The sequence below is a fragment of the Callospermophilus lateralis genome, chromosome 4 (assembly GCF_048772815.1).
Source record: "Callospermophilus lateralis isolate mCalLat2 chromosome 4, mCalLat2.hap1, whole genome shotgun sequence".
Lineage (NCBI taxonomy): Eukaryota > Metazoa > Chordata > Mammalia > Rodentia > Sciuridae > Callospermophilus > Callospermophilus lateralis.
Genome location: NC_135308.1, coordinates 130,935,492 through 130,960,427, shown reverse-complemented (window position 1 = coordinate 130,960,427; position 24,936 = coordinate 130,935,492). Strand labels below are relative to the sequence as shown.

General features: G+C 33.4%; 2 protein-coding genes across 29 annotated transcripts in view; one reads left to right on the top strand and one right to left on the bottom strand.

Annotated features, from left to right (window-relative positions):
- The window catches only part of Ppfia2 (PPFI scaffold protein A2), a 448,465-nt gene extending 432,170 nt beyond the window's left edge, over positions 1-16,295 (top strand). For 8 of the 28 annotated variants that reach the window (XM_076853182.1, XM_076853164.1, XM_076853160.1 and 5 more), the window contains 6 exons: positions 1,025-1,218; positions 2,664-2,761; positions 8,185-8,360; positions 9,656-9,724; positions 12,798-12,957; positions 16,267-16,295. In XM_076853182.1, the coding sequence (XP_076709297.1) occupies positions 1,025-1,218; positions 2,664-2,761; positions 8,185-8,360; positions 9,656-9,724; positions 12,798-12,957; positions 16,267-16,295 (726 nt within the window). Of the gene's footprint in view, positions 1-1,024; positions 1,219-2,663; positions 2,762-8,184; positions 8,361-9,655; positions 9,725-12,797; positions 12,958-14,149; positions 14,209-16,266 lie in introns of those variants that run through there. The other 20 variants (XM_076853158.1, XM_076853163.1, XM_076853157.1 and 17 more) reach the window with 3 other exon arrangements.
- A 3,272-nt stretch (positions 16,296-19,567) lies between these two features.
- The window catches only part of Acss3 (acyl-CoA synthetase short chain family member 3), a 162,242-nt gene continuing 156,873 nt past the window's right edge, over positions 19,568-24,936 (bottom strand). Inside the window, exons 14-16 of the mRNA XM_076854912.2 lie at positions 22,598-22,697; positions 22,334-22,509; positions 19,568-21,192 (exon numbers count right to left, since the gene is read on the bottom strand). Of these exons, the coding sequence (XP_076711027.1) occupies positions 21,124-21,192; positions 22,334-22,509; positions 22,598-22,697 (345 nt within the window). The 3' untranslated portion in view covers positions 19,568-21,123. The remainder of the gene's footprint in view (positions 21,193-22,333; positions 22,510-22,597; positions 22,698-24,936) is intronic.

The following is a 24,936-nucleotide window of genomic DNA, read 5'->3' as shown; positions in this document are numbered from 1 at the left end:
TTGTATAACTAAAAGAATAAACGTGTTATGATCAATGTGATTCAAACGTGAACATAAGAAAAGTTTGAGTAATATTATTAGGACCTATATTTAAGCATAGTGTCACAACTTAGAATTGCATTGAATTTTGATCTTATTAAGAGTTTTATCAATTTTAAAAAAGGTAAGCTCCTAGATTTTCACTAGGTATGTAAGTTAGAAGTATGAATTTCTGGTTTGATTTTTATGTAGTAAAAAACATGTATAAATAGAATTTTATAGGAAATTCTCTATTAAGAGAGAGATAAAAAATATCCTTTAAAAAAAATGAGTTTAGTGGTGATTGTTGATTTGATTTTTATTTTAGCTGTTGTACCAGTATTTGGCAAGTTCAGTTCTTATTACTATATTAAAGAATTAGATTGTCTTTCATAGTTTTGAATCATGCCCTACTTCTTTAAGTACAGTTTAAATTGATTGATTTCTAGAAAGAGCTTCGATTATGGTCTTTATGAAATGCTACCCACATGCTCTTCTAGGGAATAATAATTTTGATTTAATGCTTCAGCACTCTGTCTGCCTAACCTCATTGCTCTTTTCTCTATTTGTTGAAGCTTTAATTTCATATCCAGGTTCACTATTACACTGCAATGGTTGCATTGAAAAGAGGGAAATGTTGGAGTACTGGCTGACAGATAGAAGTAAAGTTAAATAGACCCATTAATATAAAGAAGGAATCTTGAAGCTCAAAACTCATAGTATATCTCTAATTCGAATTTATTTCTTAACAAATTACATATTTAGACAAAGTATAATTCCTTTTGATAATGTAAAGTGAACAATTATGTTCTATAGGCAAATAATTTGATAAATGTATTCAGATTTCATTTTGTATGAAAGTAAATTGAATATTTATAGGCTTAATATTATTTCTCCAGTGTTTTCATGTCAGAGTAATTATATCAGTTATAATAATGGATAATATCCTCCAATTACCATCTCACTTTATTGGTTAAGAAACTTGACTGCTATAAAACAATTCTAGTGTCCGGTTTTTCTACAGACCCTGGCTTATGGAGACATGAACCATGAATGGATTGGAAATGAATGGCTGCCCAGCCTGGGATTACCTCAGTACAGAAGTTATTTTATGGAATGCTTGGTTGATGCAAGAATGTTAGATCATCTAACAAAGAAAGATCTTCGTGTCCATTTAAAAATGGTGGATAGTTTCCATCGGTAGGTGTTTGCCAAAGAATATTAAAGTGAAACAATAAGTAATGTGTATGTTATTAAAACAAAAATAGATGTTTGACACATAAAAAAATGTGCTATTCAAAATATCTATGTTCATCCACTTGGAAAAATATTTCCAGGCAGCAGAGGACAGAGATTGCAATGTAGAGCTGTGTTTGTATTATATACCCAAAGTTTGTGGAAATATGCCAACAGAAAATTTCATTTTCATAGAGCCTAAGTTGATTTTTTGGGGGCTGAATCTTTAGGAAATTCTATTTTTGTAGTTTTTCTAGGTGTGTATATATTAAAATTATTACAAGTCATTACATGTCACCTGGTATATATATATATATATATATATATATATATATATATATAAAACACACATTTAAACATATATATGTTTAAATGTGTATATTTTTTAACACTTAAATTTTACCAATAGCTAATGATTGTGCTTCTAAACCTAGAGATTCTTTTTTCCTATCACACTGCCATGGACCTTACATCTAATAACACAAAAATCTTCTAGTTTCTTCTCTCTGAACATCACTAAAGTCAGGATTTTCTTTTCATATCCATGGCTGTTCCCCCTTAATTGGTTTTCCTATACCCTGGGATTACCTATTTTCCCCATGCCCTTTTTTGCCATGAGACCTTTATTCTCTAAATGCAAAGCTCTCCTGGAAACACCCCACTCTGCTTATATAACAGTGTTCTCCTACATCCTGGCCTGGGTTTACATTCTGGAGGGAATGCCTCACTGTCACAACACCTTTGACATTCATCTGCAAGCCCGTGTTCCTGATGCTGCAACATTTTCCTTAATAACCATTTTCTTGCTACCTGATCTTTTAAGGATCAATTTTCTGCTCTTCCTTTCCACATAAAGTCTCAATATCTGCTGACTCTTTCTCCCCTGTAATACTCGGTTATCAGAGTTATTGACTGTTCCTTTTCCTATTTTGTTCTCTATTGTATTACTGAAATTACTCATGTCTTATGCTTATTTTCTCCTCAGCTTAAGAACAGGGTATCCATTTCTAACAATTTTCCTTGTATCTCCTTCAGGTGACTTTAATTTTTTTTTTTTTTTTTTTTTGGTAAACGAGTAAAATATGAATTTGTTAGCACATAATGTAGAGAGAGCTAAGTGGAAGGCAAAGACGTATAGATGAACAACATGACCCAGGTTATTTTCGAAGCTGTATTTCTTATTTTGCAAATAATTTTTCTCCTCTTTAGAAAGAAAATGTTTTGTAAGCATTGTGTGCCTAGAATAATTATAAACTTATTTCCTTCCAATACTGGAGGACTGAATTGGAAATGTAATTTATCAACCAGATGTCCTAAGAAATTGTGCATAGTGTTGCCTAGTATTCAGCAAAGGAAAGTCTCCACCTGCTGAGTAAATTTAATGTGTTCTTTTTTTTTTTTAATAACAGAACAAGTTTACAGTATGGAATTATGTGCTTAAAAAGGTTGAATTATGACAGAAAAGAACTAGAGAGAAGACGAGAAGCAAGCCAACATGAAATAAAGGGTAATATGTCTGTCTTTCATATCAAATTCCTTTTCTCTGATGTTTTATCTTTTCCTTCTTTCTTTTTCTTTTCTTTTCTTTTTTCTTTTTTTGTGTAGACATTGCAATGGTCATTAAGCAGCATACCTTTTTGGTTAAAAGTGTTATTGTCATTTGTTTTCCTAATTATAACACAGGAAAGGAAATTGTCACATTATAGAGTGAATATTTCATTTGGGACATATTATTGATTTTTTTGAATGGAGATTTATCCCTCTGGACCTGTTAATTTTTCTTATATTGAAAATATCTCCACGCAGATGTTTTTGTCAAACTTTTAATGGAACATTGTTGTTATGATTCAGAGAAACAATTTTTTGCAATTCTACTTTGACTTACATAATTTAAATTTTCAGCATCCAAAAATTTTCTTTTGGATTATAATTACACATATAGAAGCTTTTCCCCTAGAAACTAGATTAGTGCATCAATAATTTTAGCTGAGCATGGTTTTAGGAACATTGTTAATTCTGCAACTACTCTGTATCCAAAACTGGTTAATTCAAATACCAAGAACCGCATATTGCAAATGTATTGAAAAGTATTATATTTAATAATTAAACATTGTATTAGTTTTGTGTTACTATAACAAAATACCTAAGTTATATTAAGTTTATTTATTTATTTTTGGGGGGTACCAGGGGTTGAACTCAGGGGCACTCAACCACTGAACCATATCCCTGTCCCTTTTTTGTATTTTATTAAGAGACAGGGTCTCACTGAGTTGCTTAGTGCTGCGCTGGTTCTGAGGCAAGCTTTGAAGTCATGATCCTACCCAGCCACGTGTATGCCTGGCCTGAGGCATATTAATTTTTAAACAAAAATAGGTTCATATATCTCCTTTTTTTGGGAGACTGAGAGTCCAAATACCTTGGCTCAGGAGTTTACAGAGATCCCCTTGACTATGTCACCTCATGGAGGATGACAATGGTGGGAGCATAGTGGTAACAAGAAATCACATTACTGACCTGAAGCCAGAAAGTTGGCGGGGGGGTAGTTGCAGGATCCAATTTCTACAAAAATCCACCCTCTCGAGAGAACTACCAAGGGATCCCAAGAATGACCTTCATCCCTTAGGAGGGCAGTGCCCTCAATGGACCACAGGGCCTCTAACTAGGCCCTACCTCTGATCCAAGCTTCCAACACATGAAACTGAGGAACACACTAAAGCCATTTCAAATATAGCAACTATCTAAATGTTGAACATCTTCATGTGCAGGGGGAAAGAGGAAGAGGGCTGGAGTTGTGGCTCAGTGGTAGAAGCACTTGCCTCGCATGTGTGAGGCCCTGAGTTCCATCCTCAGCAACACATAAAAATAAATAAATAAAAATAAAGATATTGTGTCCATCTACAACTAAAAAAAATAAAAAGAAGAATACATTAAATTTTATACTTGTTAATGATGACTGAATGTTCCTTATTGTTGTTGAAGGACAAAAATTAATTAAAACTTAATTTTTGGACATAAGATATAAGTGTCTATTGACCTTTTTTGGGTAAAATTTATCAATCCACTGAAGTTGCTTGGAGGGAAAAAAGGCTTATTAAGAGAAATACAATAAAAAATTATTTAGGTATTTTTGAATATTAAATTACTTATCTTTCATCTCTATTTGCATTTTCTCTTACCTAAAAATTGATACAAGCAGGCATTTCATTAAATTTAGTAGGTGTTTTTATGTCACATTACCTATTCAGTTAGGCCTGATTCTCTGTTTTTATCTTAACATCATTTGGTGACTACTTAATTTACATATTACTCCCTCTTCCTCAATATAAAATGTAGCACTGTTTTATTCTTTATTTAAGGTTACCTATTTTAGATTTCCATAATCTTCATTTGTGTCAGAAATTACTTTTTTTCTGATAGTTCTTGGATGGTACATTAGTTCTTGTGGACCGTGCTTGAATGTATGTTGAAATTACTGTTTAAAGATATTTTCTGTATATGGTTCATTGAAGAGTAACTAGACACACATGGATGTCTCCTAACACTTCATTGGCTCATTACTGAGGAGCAAGAAAGTGTTTTTCCATTATCAAAATCGAGTTTTTTGATTTTGTTTCATTTTGGAGACCCAGGAAATTGTAGGTCGTTCTCAGCACATTGTTCTTCAGTTGAATTGAAATTTGGAAACTAATGGACCAAAGACAGACTCCCAGAAGGCAGTGTGTATTTGACCTGACAAAGGGTGTTTCAGCTCACAAATAGATTTTGCCAATGGGAGACCACTTTCTGGTTTTCTTCCTGAAGTATTTTTTTTTTCAATTAGATTTTATAATGCCTTGTTTCACCACATGAAATGCGTCACATACAGATAGATCTAAAAGAGAAGAATTACCCATTGGGCTCTATACCAAATGTTATATTAGTATTTGGCAATTGCTGGTTAGAGTGTAGCCTTGAGAAAAACTGCCATGATTCACTATGATTATATACAAATAACTCCATATGCTAACTAGCAATGAGTGAGATCATAAATAGCCTCTATTTCCTATAATTGATCTGGTGGCATTTACAGGAATAACACTCAACTATAACTAGAGGTCTTGGTTAATATCTGAAGTGTTAATTAACCCTGACCTTAATAAACAGCTTTCTAAAGTGAAAAAAGTATCAAGAATGTACTAACATTTAATTTGTTGCTAGGAAACAGTCAACACTTATTGTTTAGGTCAAGAGGATTCCTACAGAACATTAAAGTCAAGGCATAAATTATGCCTGAAAACAGGTTTATAGAAAGGGGCTCTGATTTACAAAATGAAAAAAGAGTATGTTGCTCTTCTGAAAAAGCTGATTTAATGCTTTATTTGTCTTTACCCACAAAGTGTATTATTTTATATATTTGACCACTCTTGATTACAGGTATTACAGTGGAAATTTTGATTGACATATATTTGCAGAAAAATTATGGCAGCCTAACATATCTTAGACTACCAAAACATTAACCCAATTCTAGAAAAGAACAAACACTTCTAACTCATAACTCTACCTAGGACAAAGAAAACTGGACAATTTTAGTGTGTTTGTGATGAAAATATTTCCATTAATCTTTAAAAAAAATGTTGAATTTAGTAAAATCACACAGAAAACTGTTGCCACCCATACCTACCTGCCCAGCTTTTAATTTTCAAGTGCAAGATAACCAGTAGTTCAAAGAATCAGTTGCAGTCAACAGCAGCTGATAATGTAACCAAAATATAATACTAACCAACTCACATCCCATTTTCTGAGGCTTCATACCTCAATCGAAAAAGCTAATGCAAACTCAGAGGAAAACCTGCACTTCAGAACTCATCACTGGAGACCCAGAAAACTTATAACATAAAATTCCCTATTTACTAAAGGTCAATGAGAAATTTGACCTCCTTTGCTTTGCTAAAGACATGGGGAAAAAAAGAGAAAAAACTCTGAAAGGGACAATAAATATCCTACTTCCTGCAAAAATTCATTCTGCTCTGGATGAAATAGGTAGTGGTAAAAAGACTGGGAAGCAGACATCCCTCACCTGTTCTTCATGGTTAAACCCAAAGAAAGACTTAGCACCTTTCTTTTCAAATGAGATTATTCCAAGCCAGATCAGAAGTAAAGAGATGGGGGTAGATACATCTGTAGTTTTCAGATCATATACAAATGCTTTATCGGCATCATGGATGAACAGAAACAAAAAAGAGAACATATTTAAGAAACTTCTACTTATGACTATAATGAAGTACTTTGAATTAAACAAAATTTTAACCAAGAACAAATAGAAAGGATAGATAAATCAATAAATAGGTATTTAAAGGTCGTGGAAAGCAACTCAGGCAACCAGGACTAGAGATCTTGGACAAAAGAGAAAATGCATAGCTAAATGGTAAACCTAAGACCCAGGACTGCTTCTTCCCAGTCTCATAGAGCACAAGGAGAAAGCAGGTTGAAATTCAGAGGTGCCAAACTGCCAGGTTTGGAGGAACCAAGAACCTGGAGATAAGCTTGACATTTGTTACAACTTTTCTCCTGAAACATTGGTGAACTTTTAAGAGGAATAGAATTTGTGAACTTTTAAGAGGATTAGAATTAGAAGCAAAAAAAAAAAAAAATTGATGCCTGGCATTTGACTTTAAAAATCAAACAGTTCATGTAATGGTGAAAAGGAGGAAGATCAGGAGAATAGAATCAGAAAATAAGAAGATATATTCTGCAGTTGACCTTGACACTGTACTTCCCCTGACCCCAGACATGAACTTTAAAACAACTATGATTAATGTGGTAGGGATCATTACTTTACTTCTTTAATGTTAAATAGATGAAAACTCAAGTTGGTTCTAAATGAATGCACTAGGACAAATTAATAATGCTTTTGAAAAAAATAACATAAAATATTCTTCCCTCTTCCTGCAAATTCTACCTTGAATTTTATAGAAAATTAAAATAGGCGAAAGTAAACAGCCAAGGCTGAAAAATGTTTCTCAAAATATTTTTAAGGCTTTTCTGAAAAAGGTATAAATTTCAATCAGAAAACAAAAATTAACAGGAACACTTGTTTTAATATAGGGAATTTTTTCCTTTCTACAAGGAGGAAAAATGCTTCAATGTTTTTCATTGACCCATATCCCTTAAAATTTTTTATTTTCTATGGAGCTTTATGGTTCTTCTGACTATTTTATTAGTTTTCATGTTACATTCTGACAACTCATAATGAGAATAAATAGAAAATAAATGATAAAATATACTTTTCTAAGTGTTCATTTTAAAAATGAACATATGACATTTCTCTGAAGGTTTTATTTTTAGGAAATAGAAATATATAAGTGTTTTGTACCTCAATAAGCTACTAATTTTTAACAAAAGCAAAACAACTTGCAACTTGACTAGTACTTGATTTTTGAATTAGTATGTTATTGGAAATAATGAATTAAAAATACTAGGGTAAGTATCAGTGTACTTAGTCTGTTATTATTTTACTGTTCTTTTTGTTTTATAAATTACTTTATGTGAGAATAAAAATCTTTGAGTGTATATGCAATATTTAAGTAGCGGTTAATAAATATTTCTGATGTGGAACAACAGTATTAGATCTTTTGCTGTTTACTCTCTCTGTGTTATCAAGACACAAATAAGAAATGTCTCCCTCTGGTGGTAAAAACATTGAACTTCAGATGGACTCCTAGGGCTGTAGTATGAAAATAAGAAACTTTGTGACATGTTTCAATAAGTGTTGTTGTTTCAGTGATAGAAAGCATTTTGAAAATGACAACTTTGTTTCTGGACTAGGTGGCTTAGGGAGTGGACCAATCAGCATAAATGTGACTTGGTCGGACACCTGTGGTTTGTTTCAACCAGAGGTTGTCTTCACTGAACAAAGTACTATAGGCTAACAAGATGCATCTCTTTTCCCAGATGTGCTGGTATGGAGCAATGATCGAGTTATTCGCTGGATACAAGCAATTGGACTTCGAGAATATGCCAATAATATTCTTGAAAGTGGCGTGCATGGCTCACTTATTGCCTTGGATGAGAATTTTGACTACAGCAGCTTAGCTTTATTATTACAGATTCCAACACAGAACACTCAGGCAAGCCCCTTCGTGCTGAAGTCTCATTGGTCTTGGTTAATGTAATGACAAACTTAACTTTTAGAGGAAAAATGAGGCTCTGTGTTCACAATTCTTGTTTTTTAAATTAAACTTATTTTTAACTGATACATAAAAACATAAAAATTATACATACTAATGGGCTAATGTGATGTTTCCATATATATTATACTGTATAATATTTAAATCGGGCTAAACATATGTATTTACTCAAACATTTATCATTTCTTTAGGGTAAAAGTTTCTAAATCATTTCTTCTTGCTTTTTGAACTTAACAATAGCACACCAGAACATCTTGCATCTTTGTAGTTGCAACTTAGTACCCATTAATTAACCTTCCCATTCCCTCCCCATACCTTCTCCAGCCTCTAGTGGCCACAGACTACACTCAACTGCTATGAGGTGAACTTTCTTAGATTCCACATATGTCTGAAATCATGAAATACTTGTCTTTCTGTGCCTGGCTTATTTCATTTAACATATTCATAATTCTTAGTAAAAGTTAGCACAGTCTTTGAAATGTGTCACTAAGATTTTAATATCAAGCTACTAGATTTCTAGCCAAAACAAAATCATAAAATTAAACAAGAAGGGTGTTGAAGGTTTTCTAGTCTAATTTCTTCCCTGAATGCCAAATTCCCAAAACAATATCCCTGATAGATGACCATCAGTCTCTTCCTCTCTGACAGGCAGTTCTTTCTATTAAATTGTCTGAATTATGCAGACACTTCACATTGGGTATGCCAGTGATTCCCAAATCCAGATAATTATTTGAATCAGTGGAGTTTAATACAAATTAAAAGTAATCTTTCCAATCTACATCAAGTCCTCTAAGAAATCAATTATGAAGGATTAGGGCACAGGAATTTTTAATATCTAAACTGTCTCAAAATGACTGTGGGCCAAATTTGAGAAGTACCTGCATAACTCTGTTAAAAATTTATGGTACAACTTCACTTTTTCTTTTGTTTTGAATATTTCAAAGTTTATATGAAATAATCAATTGAAATGAAGTAAGAAAGTGGGATCAAAGTTTATTGATCTCAGAATTAGATGTGAGGCAATCTATCTACTCTTCCATGAACAAAAGAAAATGGCCCTCACTAGTATTTATAGCTAAAATTTGCAGTGACTTAAAGACATGGAGAAATAAAATCCTCAAGACCCCATAACAAAACTGCAGTTTGTGATGCATTCTCAGATAAATGTAATGTATGTAATTTTTTTTAAGTAAAATGTGATTTCATTGATGGTAACTCTAACTTATTATCAACAGGCAAGGCAGATTCTCGAAAGAGAATACAACAACCTCTTGGCCCTGGGGACTGAACGACGACTGGATGAAGTAAGTTCTTACCCAATATTCAAAAGGGTACCTGGCGGCACAAAGCCCTGAGTTCAATGCCCAGGACCCCAGAACAAAAACGAAAACTCATCTGGATCTTCAAGAGCATAGGAAAAATGACAGAACCTCCTTACTTTTAAGAAATGGTCCTTGGAAATTAACAAAATACTTGTTTTGTGGATAGAATCTAAATTTTTCCTCATGATTATTCTTAACTATCAAATGATATTATTTAGTTTTGGAAAAAACATTATGCATTCATAAATATATCACTTTAGCACTTAGAAACACTGAAAAGTAATTCAAATGGCAATTTTTTTCAACATGAATGACTAAAATGTTGATCAATTTTTTAAATTATAAGCAATTAAAACATTAACATTGATTAAGATCAGCTTTTTAATAAGATTCTTGTTTCTTAAATATTATATCTTCTCAGAAAATATTAGGATATTAAAGTTTAAAAATTCAATAAATATTTTCAATAAACATTCTATGTTCAATAAATTAATCTTTTCATTATTTTAGAGATCAATATTCCATTTTTCTTAAAAATAAATGAAATAACATTTAACAATTAAAAGATGTGAAAGCTATGTTCAATGCTAGAATCCATATACATATGAGATATATATACATACATATATACATATATATGTATATATGTTTAAGATATATGGAAGACAGTAAACACATAAGAAACCTCCTGAATGAAGGAATGTGGGAGGTATAGTAAACCCTGTGATTGACAGAAACTTTTAGTAGTCCTGAGTTTTTTTGCAAAATTTTTCTAGAAGTGAAAAGAAAACCTTATTATGAAGTAGAAAATACAGTGATACATAATTCTATGTTGCAAACTGCACGTGTTTCTTGGCTATAAAAGTAGGCTGTTTAAAATGATTTTTGTGAATGAACTAAGCAAATCCTAAAATAGGGAAAAAATTCTATATTCAAATGGGCAAGGCAGATGATCTTGATATTATAAAACTCCTGTTCTTCTTTATGGGAGGAGATTATGGTAAATAATATATATTCCATAATCTAACTTTTAATAAATTCATTCTTTTGTCCAATCAGGATATTTATCAATTTTTTTATTTTGGGATTTTTTAGTTGTAGTTGGCAATATCTTTATTTTATTTTTATGTGGTGCCTAGAATCAAACCTAGTGCCCCTCACATGCTAAGTGAGCGCTCTACTGAGCCATAACCCCAACCCCTTATCAATATTTTAAAAAATTCATTTAATACTTAATTGATTTTAGTGTTAAAAGTTTTTTAGCAGTATTTTTGGTACCTATTCTAAATTGCTGATTCAAAGAGGTAGACTGATGAACTCCTACACTTTAGAATACAATTTTCTTATTTAAAATTAGAAAGGAATAACCAAATTATTAAAGGTCTAGCCTATGGCTACATTCTAAAATGTGGATTGGCCTTAGGACATTGTCTTGGTAGAGACAGCAGTCTACATGGGATATGATGTTGCATCCTGAGGGTAATGAACAAGCAGAAAGTTCTGATAAATAGGATGTGACTATCTGCTTTAAAAGTCGTCAGCCTCTTTTTTTTTTTTTTTTTTTTTTTTTTTTTTTAATTTTCTTTTTTTTTTTTTTTAAATTAATTTTTAAAAGCACAATACATTATTTCATTATTTAAACCCTATAGTCTCTTTTGTTCAACTTATTTTTGAAAGAACAAAGATAGCCAAACAACTTGCCTAAAATCATAGTGAATTTATTTCTTGGACTTTGCTGATCACATTCATATTCAACTGAAATAGTCTGAGAAGTGCTGATGTACTTTTGTGGGCTTTAATTATAAAGATATCTTTTAATCCCATCTCATGAAAGTGTTTATTTCTCCCATGACATTGTTGCTTATAGTTCCCATTAACATTCTGTAGTAAACATATATATATATATATATATATATATATATATATATATACTGTATGCTAAATGACCAGATATAAGGAGTCAAATAAAACTCAACTTATTGGCTAATTTTAAAGCCCTGAATACAAACATTATAGGAGTTGCATAATCCTACAATGCAACAAAGGGTTTGGTAGAACTGAGGGATATTTATACTTAAGGCACTAGCTTCTCTAGGAATTCAAAAGTCTGAGAGGCCACAACCATGAAAGTGTTTTTTTCTTCATTTACAAACATTTGGAGATCTAAGACAATATAAAACACAACAGTTGAAAACAAGAATGGCATACATCTTTTAACTAAAATTTGGGTATCAACATGAGGTATTTTAATAATGAATATATGTATTAATTTATTTTCAATTTCCCACATTGACTTTAAATGTCAGTTAGTTAAATTGGTAGTCTATTAAGAATTCCATATAAACCAGGAGTGGTGGCGTACCTGTAATCCCAGCAGCTCAGGAGGCTGAGGCAGGAGGATTATAGTTCAAAGCCAGCTTCAGCAATTTAGCAAGGCCCTAAACAACTTAGAATTTGTCTCAAGATAATTTTTTTAAGGGGTGCTAGTGAAGTGCCTCTGGGTTCAATCCCTGCTACCAAAAACAAAACAAAACAATACTCCCAAGAATTCTTTATATTGTTGTTCATTTCTAACAATGAAATTGAGCTGAAAATCAATTTCCCACATTGACTTTAAATGTCAGTTAGTTAAATTGGTAGTCTATTAAGAATTCCATATAAACCAGGGGAGTGGTGGTGTACCTGTAATCCCAGCAGCTCAGGAGGCTGAGGCAGGAGGATCACAGGTCAAAGCCAGCTTCAGCAATTTAGCAAGGCCCTAAACAACTTAGAACTTGTCTCAAGATATTTTTTTTCAAGATGTTTACTTTAAAGATGCCAAACCTTAGATTCGCAACCATATGGAAAGTCCTATAAACACATTCCTGCTTCAAATATCTCCTAACTCCTTATTTTGGAATCCTTTGAGCTCTGGAGATGAAGCATAAGTGTTCCATTTGTATACTCCATGGACTGATTACAAATAATCTGTTACATGTTTCTAGGCACACGGTTTCATGTACCTGGACTTGTTACCTTGTTTACATAACAGCACTTTCTGACTCTGTACCTGCAGACTGATGACAAGAATTTTAGACGTGGCTCAACCTGGAGAAGGCAGTTTCCTCCTCGTGAAGTACATGGAATCAGCATGATGCCTGGATCCTCAGAAACCTTGCCAGCTGGATTCAGATTGACCACAACTTCGGGGCAGTCGAGGAAAATGGCCACGGATGGTACGGATGGTACAGTAGCTTTGTATTTTGGCTTGTAAAGTTAAATGCTTGTTTAGCAAAAGCAAGTGTAATTCTCTAACCTCGCATAGCTTTGTGGAATTAATTCTTTTCTTGAGTTGGTTTGCTCTGCTTGAAATTTACTTTGCTTTCATCAAAAGCCAGACACTTTTGTAAACTGCTAATGCATGAACTCATGGCACTTTATTCATATTTTAAAAATAATTTATAGCATCCTAAAAAGATTTGACATTGGCTAATGTTCACTCTAGGAAGCATAAAAGACATCTGCATGACTTGTGTTTCTTTACTCTTCCATTCCCAAAGCAAATAATTTGTTTAAGGTTGAGATTGGATTTGGACATGGTAAATGGTAATTAACCCCACTGAAACCTTGCATGTTTAAATACTGCAAGTTTTGTCATCTCAGAATCCAGATCATCAGAATTTTTACCTCTGACCAAGGCCAGAGGCCTTAAATAAACCAGCACAGTCATGAGAAGAGAATTAAACACAAAGCCAACAGTAATGTCCCAATAGAATTTCCTTCCGTGGACATTAGACTTTTGCTATATAATCAACAAAGGAAAACAGTCATTCTGGAGAGACAACAGTGAAATTGTAGTCGCAAAATGATTTCTGTTTGTTAAACATCAAAGAAAAATATTATAAAAATATTATCTCTTTGTTAATCACTGAGAATCATTATTTCTCTTCAAGGTCACAGCTTAAAAATTAGTTTCTAGCATAAACTATGGTCTTCTCATTTCTTATATCTAATTAATATCTTCACATTTCTTATATTGTGGAACATGATAGCAAAATTCATGAGGAATTTAGCATGATTAAAATTAGCGTTGAAGTTCCTCAATATTTGGAGAAAAACACAATTCACCATGTTGAATTCTGTGATCCACTTCCACAACAAAAACAGAAGCACCCTGGGGAGCTGTCTTGTTAAGATTTCTTCTAAGGAGGAATACATGACCACTGGAAAGTTCCATAAATTACATTGGGATACATTTCCATTAGCAACTGGGTCTAGAGGAGAGGAACGTGAGTGGCTTACATCTGAAACAAAGAAGGTCTGCTACTATGTTCAGTATCCCTTTAGGCAGAGAAAAGAAATCTTTCTCATCTGAAATCTCGTACTCAATCATCCAAGAACCTCTAAAGCCCTTTTCTCCATTTGCAGTTGCTTCATCAAGACTGCAGAGGTTAGACAACTCCACTGTTCGCACATACTCATGTTGACAAGCCACTCAAAGGAGGCAGCACTGACCTGCTGTGAGTAGTTTCCCTTTGGCTGACAAACCAGCAAAAGAAAAAAAAAAAAATGGAACCTACATAGACTAGTAAATAGGCGCTGTGCCTTTTGGTATGGCCTAGCAGTATAGAGGTGAGATAACCCCTTTGAACTGATAGAGGGGGGAAAGAAATCTTTTTAACTCTCAGTTTGGTATTTCCTGTCACCACCTGTCTGCTGTAGTTGAAAGGTCTGTCTGTTGGAGGCCTATCATTTAGTTATTACACTCGACTGGTGGTTAACTGTAATGTTTTCTACTTTTCAGAAGGATTTTGAACTGATTCCCATAGCATTTTATTAATAAGATTTTGGCACTTAAAATTTAAACATTTTAAGTGACTATTTTATAATAAGGCAGTCAAAGTAGGCAGATGGGAATTTAAGCAAGTTCTTAAGAGTCACATAGTGGCAGAGAGAGGAAAATGACTTAGAAGTGTTAAAACAAAAGTAGAAACTGAAAACGTTGAACTCTCAATATGTTGCTTTTCAGTGGTGTGATTTATATTTGTTGAAGACAAGTATGAATTTTATTAAATACTTGGAGCCTATAAGATAGGACTAAAATGAAATTAATTTATAAGAATGGAAGATAGAAACAGCCACAAACCTTGTTATATAACCATAATATGTAGTATATTTGTGTTTAGATAAATACCAGTTAAAACTACTTCCAAATCCATATAAAATGGTACTTTATTGAAAAATAGTTTTGTAAGAAAAACAATATTTTTCCTAGTGTCAAATGTTCACAAATTATTTTGACCTAAAACATAGCTTTATCAGAATACTCTAGAATTTTCAATGAATTAATATTTTGGAAAAAGAAAACTTTTGAAAGCAATATTTAGAATGAAATGTGTGCCCAGGGGCGGTACAGGAAGCAGTACTAGGTACTAGCAGCTCACCTCGTGGTGTTAATTCACTGCTCTAACCCAAAAGCTCCACGATCAGCTGGGCTCTTGGGCCCAACATGGAGCTGGTATGCTGCCTTATTTGAATCACTATTTGAAACCAATAAAACAAAAGCATCCAGATAAGAAGTTTAATTTCAGAAAGTACAACCATACCATTAAAATCTTAATTATGGCATACAATTTGGCATATAATTAGGCATGATCTAAAGTATATAATAATTTGGCTGAACAAAAGGCTTTCCAAAATACTGTTTATAATTGATTCTACATGTAATAATTTCCTCGGGAATTGAATATTTCATTAATTCACAAATGACTATTTAGTATGTTCAGTAGTGCTTGCTTCTCAGCTCTTGACTGATGGGTAGAATTACTTTTTAACTATTTGCAATGTGTTCTTTCTTTTTTTTTTTTTTTTTGTGCATGGCATTCTGGTTCATATTTCCTACTTTCTTCCATTAAGTGGGATATAATGGTATTTATTTACAATGAGTAAATCCAGAACAATCGATTTTATTTTAGTGAAACAGCATCTTTGTTATAATTCAGAGCATACTATTTATTGTTTCTTTTGTTTCAGTAAGAATAATTGTGAGCATTTCTTAAGCATATTATGGCTAGAAAGAAACTTCGATGCCATACCACTGTCACAGAGCCTTGAACTCATGTTGTACCTATCATCGTTATGTTTTCATCACAATTAAACAAAATAATCTTTTTAAGAGTTCTAAAATATATGAACTAGAAAATATAAATCTCTTCCATTGAATAGGTCAACTGAACCCAGTGCATAATTAGCATGCTGACAAATTTCAGAAGGCATGCTGACATTTTCTGTGACTTCCTTTGTTTATGTTACTTCTATAGTTTCCCCCAAAGTTGAGCAAATCCTACTATTTTAATTCCTTGCACAAAAGTGGACAAGATCACTTGATACTGATGTCCACTATTGTTTAGGTCTTAGATGATGTTCTTTCCATTACATGGTAGGACAGGTGTGGGCAGGATACATTGATATGCATCAGAGTAGGGAACTGGATTCACCAGGCCAGGACCTTTCAGTGAACTAACCCTGTTCATTACGTATTTTAGATGTCGTGTTTTCAGTCTACTCTACCTAAAGTGCACTACCATCTAAGAAGATGAGCAGTGAAACCTCTGTGAAGACCGAATTCGAAGGAAATAATGACAAGTAGTGATTTATTAAAAATAAAATGTGATTCTGGGGGTTATCAGATATCAAATTTGATTAGTTTACTACAATTGTAATAAAATGCTTAAGTCATTTGAATAAGAAGCATCATCCACGTCATAAATTCTGTACAACAGATGCTTTTATGAAATGGAGCCACTTGTTTTTCATGTTGTAATATACTAGGCATTTATGTATTACTGTGTATTTCTTTTTAAATGTGTAAGTCTTATGTAAATGGATATAAATATGATTTTTTAAAAAATAAAATATATGGTTCATGGAGTCTTGAGTGCAAACATTTGACAATTCCAAGTACTGTTTGTATTTTACCATTTCACCATTTTTACAGTTTTTGAATTGTAACAGTCAAATCAATATGTTTCCTCGAAGCATGTTTCATGCTTCAACATGTTTCTCCTTCAAGTCTGTTAATCCTTAAAGCTGAATACCTGCCTCTGATCATGTAAAAAAGAATGATTTAACCTGGAACTGGAGCCAAAAATGACCTTTAAAGGCAATCAGGGATGTCCTTATCTCTAGAAATAGCACTGTGATGGCTTGATCTCCTTTTCAATACAAAACAAAGCCAAACTGTTTACAAGAGTCAAAAGCAATTATTTAAACAAATTTATATTTAAAAAATCTTCTCTTGTTACCTGTGGACCAAGAAAAAACAAAACAAAAAAATAAAACACTTCTTTCCTAATAAACACATGTTCATTCAAATACCTTGAACCGTCAGTCCACACTGGACAGTGAATGTCAACCACAGCAGAGACTGAGGCTCATTTCCACTGGAAAAACAGAAAGATACCCTTCCTTTTTGTCAATGGAACAGAGCATTTGCCAGACTCATGACTAATGTTATAAGCTTTTAGCCAACATGGCCTTGTTGCGACTTCCCTGAAGTCAGTTTTATCAGAGGAAATAAACAAAAGGCAGAATGGTTACATATATAGTGTATAAAAAGTATAGAGGAGTAATCTCTTCCCTGTGGCTTTATTTGGTGGTGTTATTGTTGTTTATTCTTTGTTTATATGGAAGATCAAAGTAAAATCTATTTAATAATACCATTTATCTAATTGCTGATTTTCTGCTGCTTGATCTTATTAAGCGCAAGACCTGTCATTAGTAATTTCTTTTTGTACTTTAATTTGCTGTTTGCACGTACATTACATTTGTTTTGATGTCTATTTTTGTTTAACAGATACAGTCAAAAGGTAATGGTAACAGAAACCCTCTCCATTGTCAATAAAAAAAAAAATACTTCCAGTTCTCTGTTTAAGCTTTATTTTCTAGTAACACAAAACTTGACAATTTATTTGAATTATAATGGATATCACTCTTTCGGTTACTCTCAAATATTTAACTTCAAAAGTAAGTCCGCCACTAGAGGGAGTACTAAACTAGCTTATGGACATGATTTTAAATTTTCTTAAAATGCTGGTTGAGCAAAAACAAAGTAAAATATCTAAACTCATCTAAAAATGGGGAACTTGATTCATAAAAATGAAATGTGATATAGATGCTATGATATTAAAATATTATATATAGATTTGCATTTACTCTTATACACCATTGTGATAGCTTTCACTCCAAAGAAATACCTGCAAAATGAATTTATAAAGGGAAAAAAAAATTATTTCAGTTCACAGTTTTGGAGGCTCCAGTCCAAGATTTGGCAGAGCCATTGCTTTGGGCCTCTGGTGGGTATGCCTGATGGCACCTGTTGGTACATGTGGAAGAACAAACAGCTCACCTCAAAATCAGGAAGCAAATGAGAGAGGGGGAAAGGGTAGGGTCCCTGCAGCCCTCTTTGTGGTCATGCTCCCCACCCATGACCTAAGGACCTCACACAAAGCTCCTCCTCCCAAAGGTGCACACCAGTTTCCAAGATACCATCCTGGGGGATACCAAGATACCAGTTTCCAAGTGCACACCAGTTTCCAAGATACCACAAGTCTTTGGGGGACACTTAGTATCCAAATTGAAGCAACTAGTCAGTTTCTTCTTTTTCGAGATCAGGTAAGATATATTAGTCATTTATAACAAAGCTTATGGACATGATTTTAAATCATGTATTTAAAACATATATTGATGCCAAATCCAGCTACTTCTCTCAAAAAAAAAAGTATAAAATAAGCTGTAATTTATAAGACACTTTCTGCCAGATTCTAAAACCATTTAAAGGATTGACCTTGGAAATTCAGTGTTCTTTTGTGACAACAAACATTGTGAATTCCAACATTTCAAATGATCAAATCAGAACCTTTCAAATACAATTTGATATTAACAAAACTTCTTTTTAAAAGGTAAGGCAGGTCTCATTTGGTTACATTTAATATATTTTCATGAGAAAAATAATTAATTGTAAAACATTTTTCTATAGATTTTGAAAAATTTATTTTGATTTTTTCAATTTCTTATAGTATAAAGTGTCAGGAAAAGACCAAAAGTAGATCATGCAGAATTTATTTTACCAAATATAAGTATGATTGCATTTTTTAGTAACATTAAGTTAGTGTTTTTCAAAGTACATTTAATTCAAAATATTTTAGGTTCTATGTAGTAAAAGAGTTTTGTGGTCAAGTACTAAACTAGAAAATTTCTTTATTTTCCTACCAAATTATAAGAAGTCTGATGACTTGAATATACCTTTATTGACCAATTTTTAATCACATGAATGTAATGGCACTTTCTCTGACCCTGCAAATGGGATAAATTTTCTCAATGAGAAATAACTACTTCCTTTGGTTGTATGCACTGTTTTTCATACCCATTTTACTGGAAAATAAACCAAGTTTTCTTGCTGAAATGTCCTTTCACATTTAGTTGCCAGGAAAACCAAAAAAAAAAAAGTAAACTTTACACAATTCTTGGACCTGGACCTTCCAGAGTTTGTAACTTGCTGATGAACAATGATACACCTTCAGTTAAAGAATTTGCTATTTCAAGTTAACTGACTCATGTGAAAAAAATAAGGAAATACATTTTAATGCTGATATTAAAAATAGTTTATTTATAAGTACTACAGTTGTGATAATTGATAAAATGCATCCAATAGAAAATATATTTCAAAGACTCAGCAGCTTCAAGTTATTAAATGTCTATATAGTTAGTTTAATCCTGGATACTAAAGTAATTAAAGTCAAATATACTTTTCAGGACTAACAATCAAGAAGGGAGTTGAAGCAAATAGAAATTTCCTTGGAGAAGCCATTTATTTTGTAACATACAGTCCAAAAGGAGCTAGCATTTTCAGAATGTTTTTATATAGGTTGTAAATAATCTTTACAACACAAACAATAAACCCTCATCTATTATATCTCATGTATATTTCATTTACCTGGACTATTATGCTAGAAAGATCTGCTCTTAATAACAATGTTTCCAAAGGACTGGAAAATTGAAAAATACTTTGAGCAACTTCCAAGATTCACTGGGCATGGAACATGTTTTGTGATTAAATGTATTCTTTGATAACTGATGCATGTAGAACCCTAAGTAAACAAAATAGCTAATCATCTATTTTTATCTATTCGAGTTGATTGGTACATTACTGTAAACTTACTAAAGACTCCTTTTCAAATTCTTTTTAAAAGGATTAATAATTTTATAGAAGTCTAGAAGGAGAGATGTGTTTGGGCGTAATAATTTTCAAATGAATTATTTATTTTAGAATTAGAATTTTCACATGAAACAATGGGTTTTTGATTTCTTTTAAAAATCAGAGGCTCTTACAGTAGGGGATCTTTTTCCATTCTGGGCCATATTCTGCTGGGACTGGGTAGAGGCTGTTCCCTTGATGGAACAGGTGCTCTCCAGTCTCCACCAAGCCTTATTTTCCTGAAACTTGAGATAAATGGCTCAAACTCACATGAAAAGATCACTGGTGTTATAGTAACTCCTTGAAAAGTCCCTTGATCTTTAACTTAACGAAAAAGCCTTTCGAATTCTTCTTTAAGAGTTTTCTTTGCCACTCTACTCCATTTGTATATCATTTCCTTGATTCCATAGGAAATTGGAGTCATTAAAAAGTACACAGTCAAGTAAGCACCTGAGACATGAGTGGGACTTCTCAGGAGGCCCCATCTCCATGTTGAGAAGATGGGATGGAATGACTCTAGGTTCTCTGCCAGACCTGTGACTTCTCTTGCTGAAGTGACAGATGAGCTGAAGGCAGGGCTATATCCCTGGCCACCCGCCTTCCCTCCAGATTCATGTGGCTAGACAGGTCCTCCTACTTAGATAAAATTTGTCCGTCTGGATGACTACCTAAAATTCCCCGTTCATCTTATTTCATTTAAGACAATGTGGGTATCTGAAGAATATTAGGGCATATTCAAAATTTCTATAAGAAAAAAATTAATTATTTTCTGACCTTGACTTGAATATTTGAATGTAGATCAAAGCTGTGGATTTTTAACTTCAGGAATTATCTATATGAGAGGCATTTTCAGTTCATGTGTTTTAGGGGAGTACAATTTTTAAAAAATCATATAATACATAGATTTTTCTAAAAGTGCTAGACAGCACATGATGAGCCATTTTACAGGCAACTGACAATGATATCAATTGTGTCAAATCAAACAGAAGGTACAGATTCTTTCACTCGTCTTGCTTAGACCACTTTAGTCCAAGCTTTACAATTCACATTTCAACTGGCAAGTAATTTCTATTTAAATATTCATTTCTGGAAAACAGCTCAAATAATACCAACTAGACTATTAACTCAAAGTTGGAAAACAAAAATGTCATGATGCCTGCTTTAGCACTTCTTCTATGTGCCCAAAAATGCTGGGGTCTTCGATTGTAGGAGTTACCTAGAAAGAAATTCAGTGTCAGAGAAATGCTCTTCCTTGAACCCTTTTAATGATCTTTATAATGAAAACAATTACATGCAGTGTTGTATTTCTATATCATCTTAAATTATAACGCTTCTGTTAAAAATATACAAATGAGAAACTTTGAACTTGATATTTAAAAATGTATGTATAGTCTTTCGGAGTAACAAAATAAATGGTTTAATTAGCAAAACTATTGGTCCTAGGATGGTACTTTCTCTGGAGTTCCTTTTCAGAGCCTTTCTGTATATTTCCATAGGGAGGTTTTGTTTTTTTTTTTCTTTTTGACATTTATTCATGAAAATATACCTTACTGCTGCATTGGCTTATTGATAAAAATATGTGTACTTGTGCACAAATAATGTGCATACAAATTTAAAGACTATATCAGTCTAAAGTTTCCTAAAATAATTTTCCCTTCAAATAGAAGACATAATTAGGACATACATCAATTAGAAAGTTTTTTTTCATTTTAATTGACTTTAATGATTATTGCTCATCTGCAAGGATTAATATTGCATTCATTAAAAATCATTCAATACAAAATGAACTTTTTCCTCCCAAGTTGCTCTCCATATGCTCCCTCTGATGCCAGACATTTTCCACAGTGTCCTTTGTTACATGGCTTGACAGAGACAGAGCCCTTACCCATTATTCCTATAGCTATTACACAGTAATAGCTATGGGATCAGAGGGCCAACCAATTAAAAAGTTTTAAGCATCTCTTACCCCCCTCAAATATTTCAAATATTTTGCTTTCTCATTCACTAATAACCATTAATGGCTGGAATGAAGGAAAATGTACTTTAAATTCAACATGATCCAGTTTCTACAAGTATGTTTGAATTAACTAACACAATAACTGATAGAAAAATATTTTCACATGGATTCCTATAATCAAAGCATACGATTTTAATTAATCTGCCTTTCTTGCTCAAACCCTCATTCCTACAGAGAGGAAATATGCGGTTTCCCTTTTAATATATTTTTAAAAGTCAGTCTAGTATGTTTTCTATGGATACAATTCATGCCGGAGAACATTTTTAAAGAGTTTTGCTGATGCCAAAGAAATGGTAAAAAACATTTCAGAGCTCAGACTTAAACATCCTTGGTCATTTACCTTATAAGGCTTGCCATTGACGAGGGCGGATAGAATAGATCGCGGAATTTTTCCAGATCTGGTTTTGGGTAACTGTTTGACAAACACTGCATTTCGAAAAGCAGCCACAGGGCCAATGCTCTGTCTAACATGTTTCACAATTTCTTCTAGAACTTGTTCCTCTGTTGCATTTATGTCTAGGGAGGAGTTTGAGATAGTAAACGCAGAATTAACCTGAGTTCATCATTCAAGCCCAAGCAACCAGGAAGGATAAAGGTGCCTCACCTTTCTTCAACACACAGAGTGCAAAGGGGACATGACCTTTCAGAGGGTCTTCCTTGCCAACCACAGCACAGTCTGCCACAGTACCATGGGAAAGAACAGACTGCAATGAGAAAAGATAATCTTAGAATATATATGCGCATATATATGTACACATGATTTTAACATAGGAAAAAAAAGTAAATGTCAGAGAACCCCAAAATCCATAGCTGACTGCCTGAAAATCTACTGCAAAGTCACATCATTATTACTGAGGTAAATAGTTAGGAACCCTATGGTAGTTACTAAAGGCTGACAGTAATTAAAATAAATTGCTTAGCTTACCTGGAAAGGAAGGGAATTGTTTCTTCTCCTTAATTTTTTATTAATGAGGTCAGAGAAAATTTGCCTTGGAAACCACACGTCAACAAAGTACAACGGGCCTCCTCAAACAGGGGGCCTTGCGGTGATTTGATGTTGATGTGGCTACCAAAGGAAAACTTTTAAAGGAATCCAGGTCAAACAAGGAATTCAGTGTACAATGACCAGAACATTCCATTCCCCAAGTGGCCACTCAATAAGAAAGGATTTTTCCGGCATTTGAAAGAAGAGGCTGGACATGAAAGACGTCCCCACACCAGATAATCATCACCGATGAGAAGCCATGTGGCCTACCCTCAGCTCTCAAGGCCTTATTCAGCAGAGTCACTATCAAGAATCCTAGGAATCCAGAGATAACCACATGAAATACCCATGCTTAAGGTCAGAAAATTTCTGCTGTCATGGGATTTTTAAAATGCATATTCAAAAAATCCTCTTCTGAGGGATTAATTTATATTGCAGTGGTTTCAAATGTCTAATGGCTAGAGAGAACAGCAAACAAACTTGATTCCAGCAGTTCATTTGAGCAGTCTTTCTTCTTTGTTCTATTTATTCTTTCAACAAATATTTACTGAATGTCCCTGGTGTTGTAGAACTAGTGCACTAGGTTCAGTAGAGAGAAAGAATAGACAGAGTATCACTTCATGGTACTTAAGTCTTGTAGGGAAGACAGATATTAATACACACTCATGAATATTTATCTTTCATGAAGGTTTAAATATAAAGTGGTGAATTGAGCTGCCATAAACTGATGTGGCTGTGTCACTGTAGTAAGCCGATTTTAACTCCTTTGGATATATACTGAGGAGTGGTGTAACTAGGTCAAAGGGTGGTTCTATTCCTAGTTTTGTGTCAAATCGCCATACTGCTTTCCAGAGTGGTTGCACCGATTGGCAGTCCCACTAGCAATGTATGAGTGTCCCTTTGTCCCCCACATCCTTGCAAACATTTATTGTTACTTGTATTCTTTGTAGATGTTTATTTATAAAAATAAAGTCCCTCTGTATAATCCAAATATATACACATTATATATATATAATGTGTATATGTATAATCTGTGTATATATATATAATCTGTGTATATATATATATATATATATGTATGTGTATATATAAAGAGAGAGAGAAAGAGAGAGGTGGAGGGAAAGAGTGTGTATGTAAGGGTTCTAGGGAAGTAATTTAGGTTTTATGTGTGAAATATAGCAAAATCAGTGAACTTCACACAGGCTGTTGACCTCAGAGAAGTCTTCCATTAGGAAATGACAATGAGCAGATCTGAAGAACGAGCAGATATTGATTAGGCAAGGGGGGAGGAAGAGGCAAGACCCAAAATTACACTTATCCCCTTCAGACCTGAGGGAGATCCGCATGGCTGGAAGGCAGAATGAGAATGGTACAAGAGGAGATGGGGCTGCAGAGGTGGATGGGAGCCATGCCAAGGACTTAGTCCAACCATTCATTGCTTCAGCAACACTGGGAGCGGGCAATAAAGCACTTCTAGGAGTTGAGGAAAAGATGCAAGATCAGAATGAATTTTATAAATGTATTTTATTTGTTTAGAGTATTTTTAGATTTATAGTGAACTGAACAGAAAGAAGAGAATTCCCATACTACCTCCATTGTTACATACATGGAGCCTCCCCCAAGAATCTGCCCAGGATGGTACATTCATTATAACTAATGAACAAACATTGACACATCATTATTACCCTGGTCCATAGTTTCTATATGGTTCACTTTTCTTGTGTGTTCTATAGGTTCTGACAAATATGTAAGGCATAGTCCACCCTTGTCATATCATACACTATTAAATTCACTGCTCTTAAAACTCCCTGTGCTTTGCCTATTCATCTTTACCTTTACCCTGGCAACAATGACCCTTTTACTGTCTCCAAAGTCATATTTTTCACCATGTCAGAGAGTTAAAATCATACAACATGTCGACTTTTCAGATTGGCTCCTTTGACTTTAGAGTGGGTTTT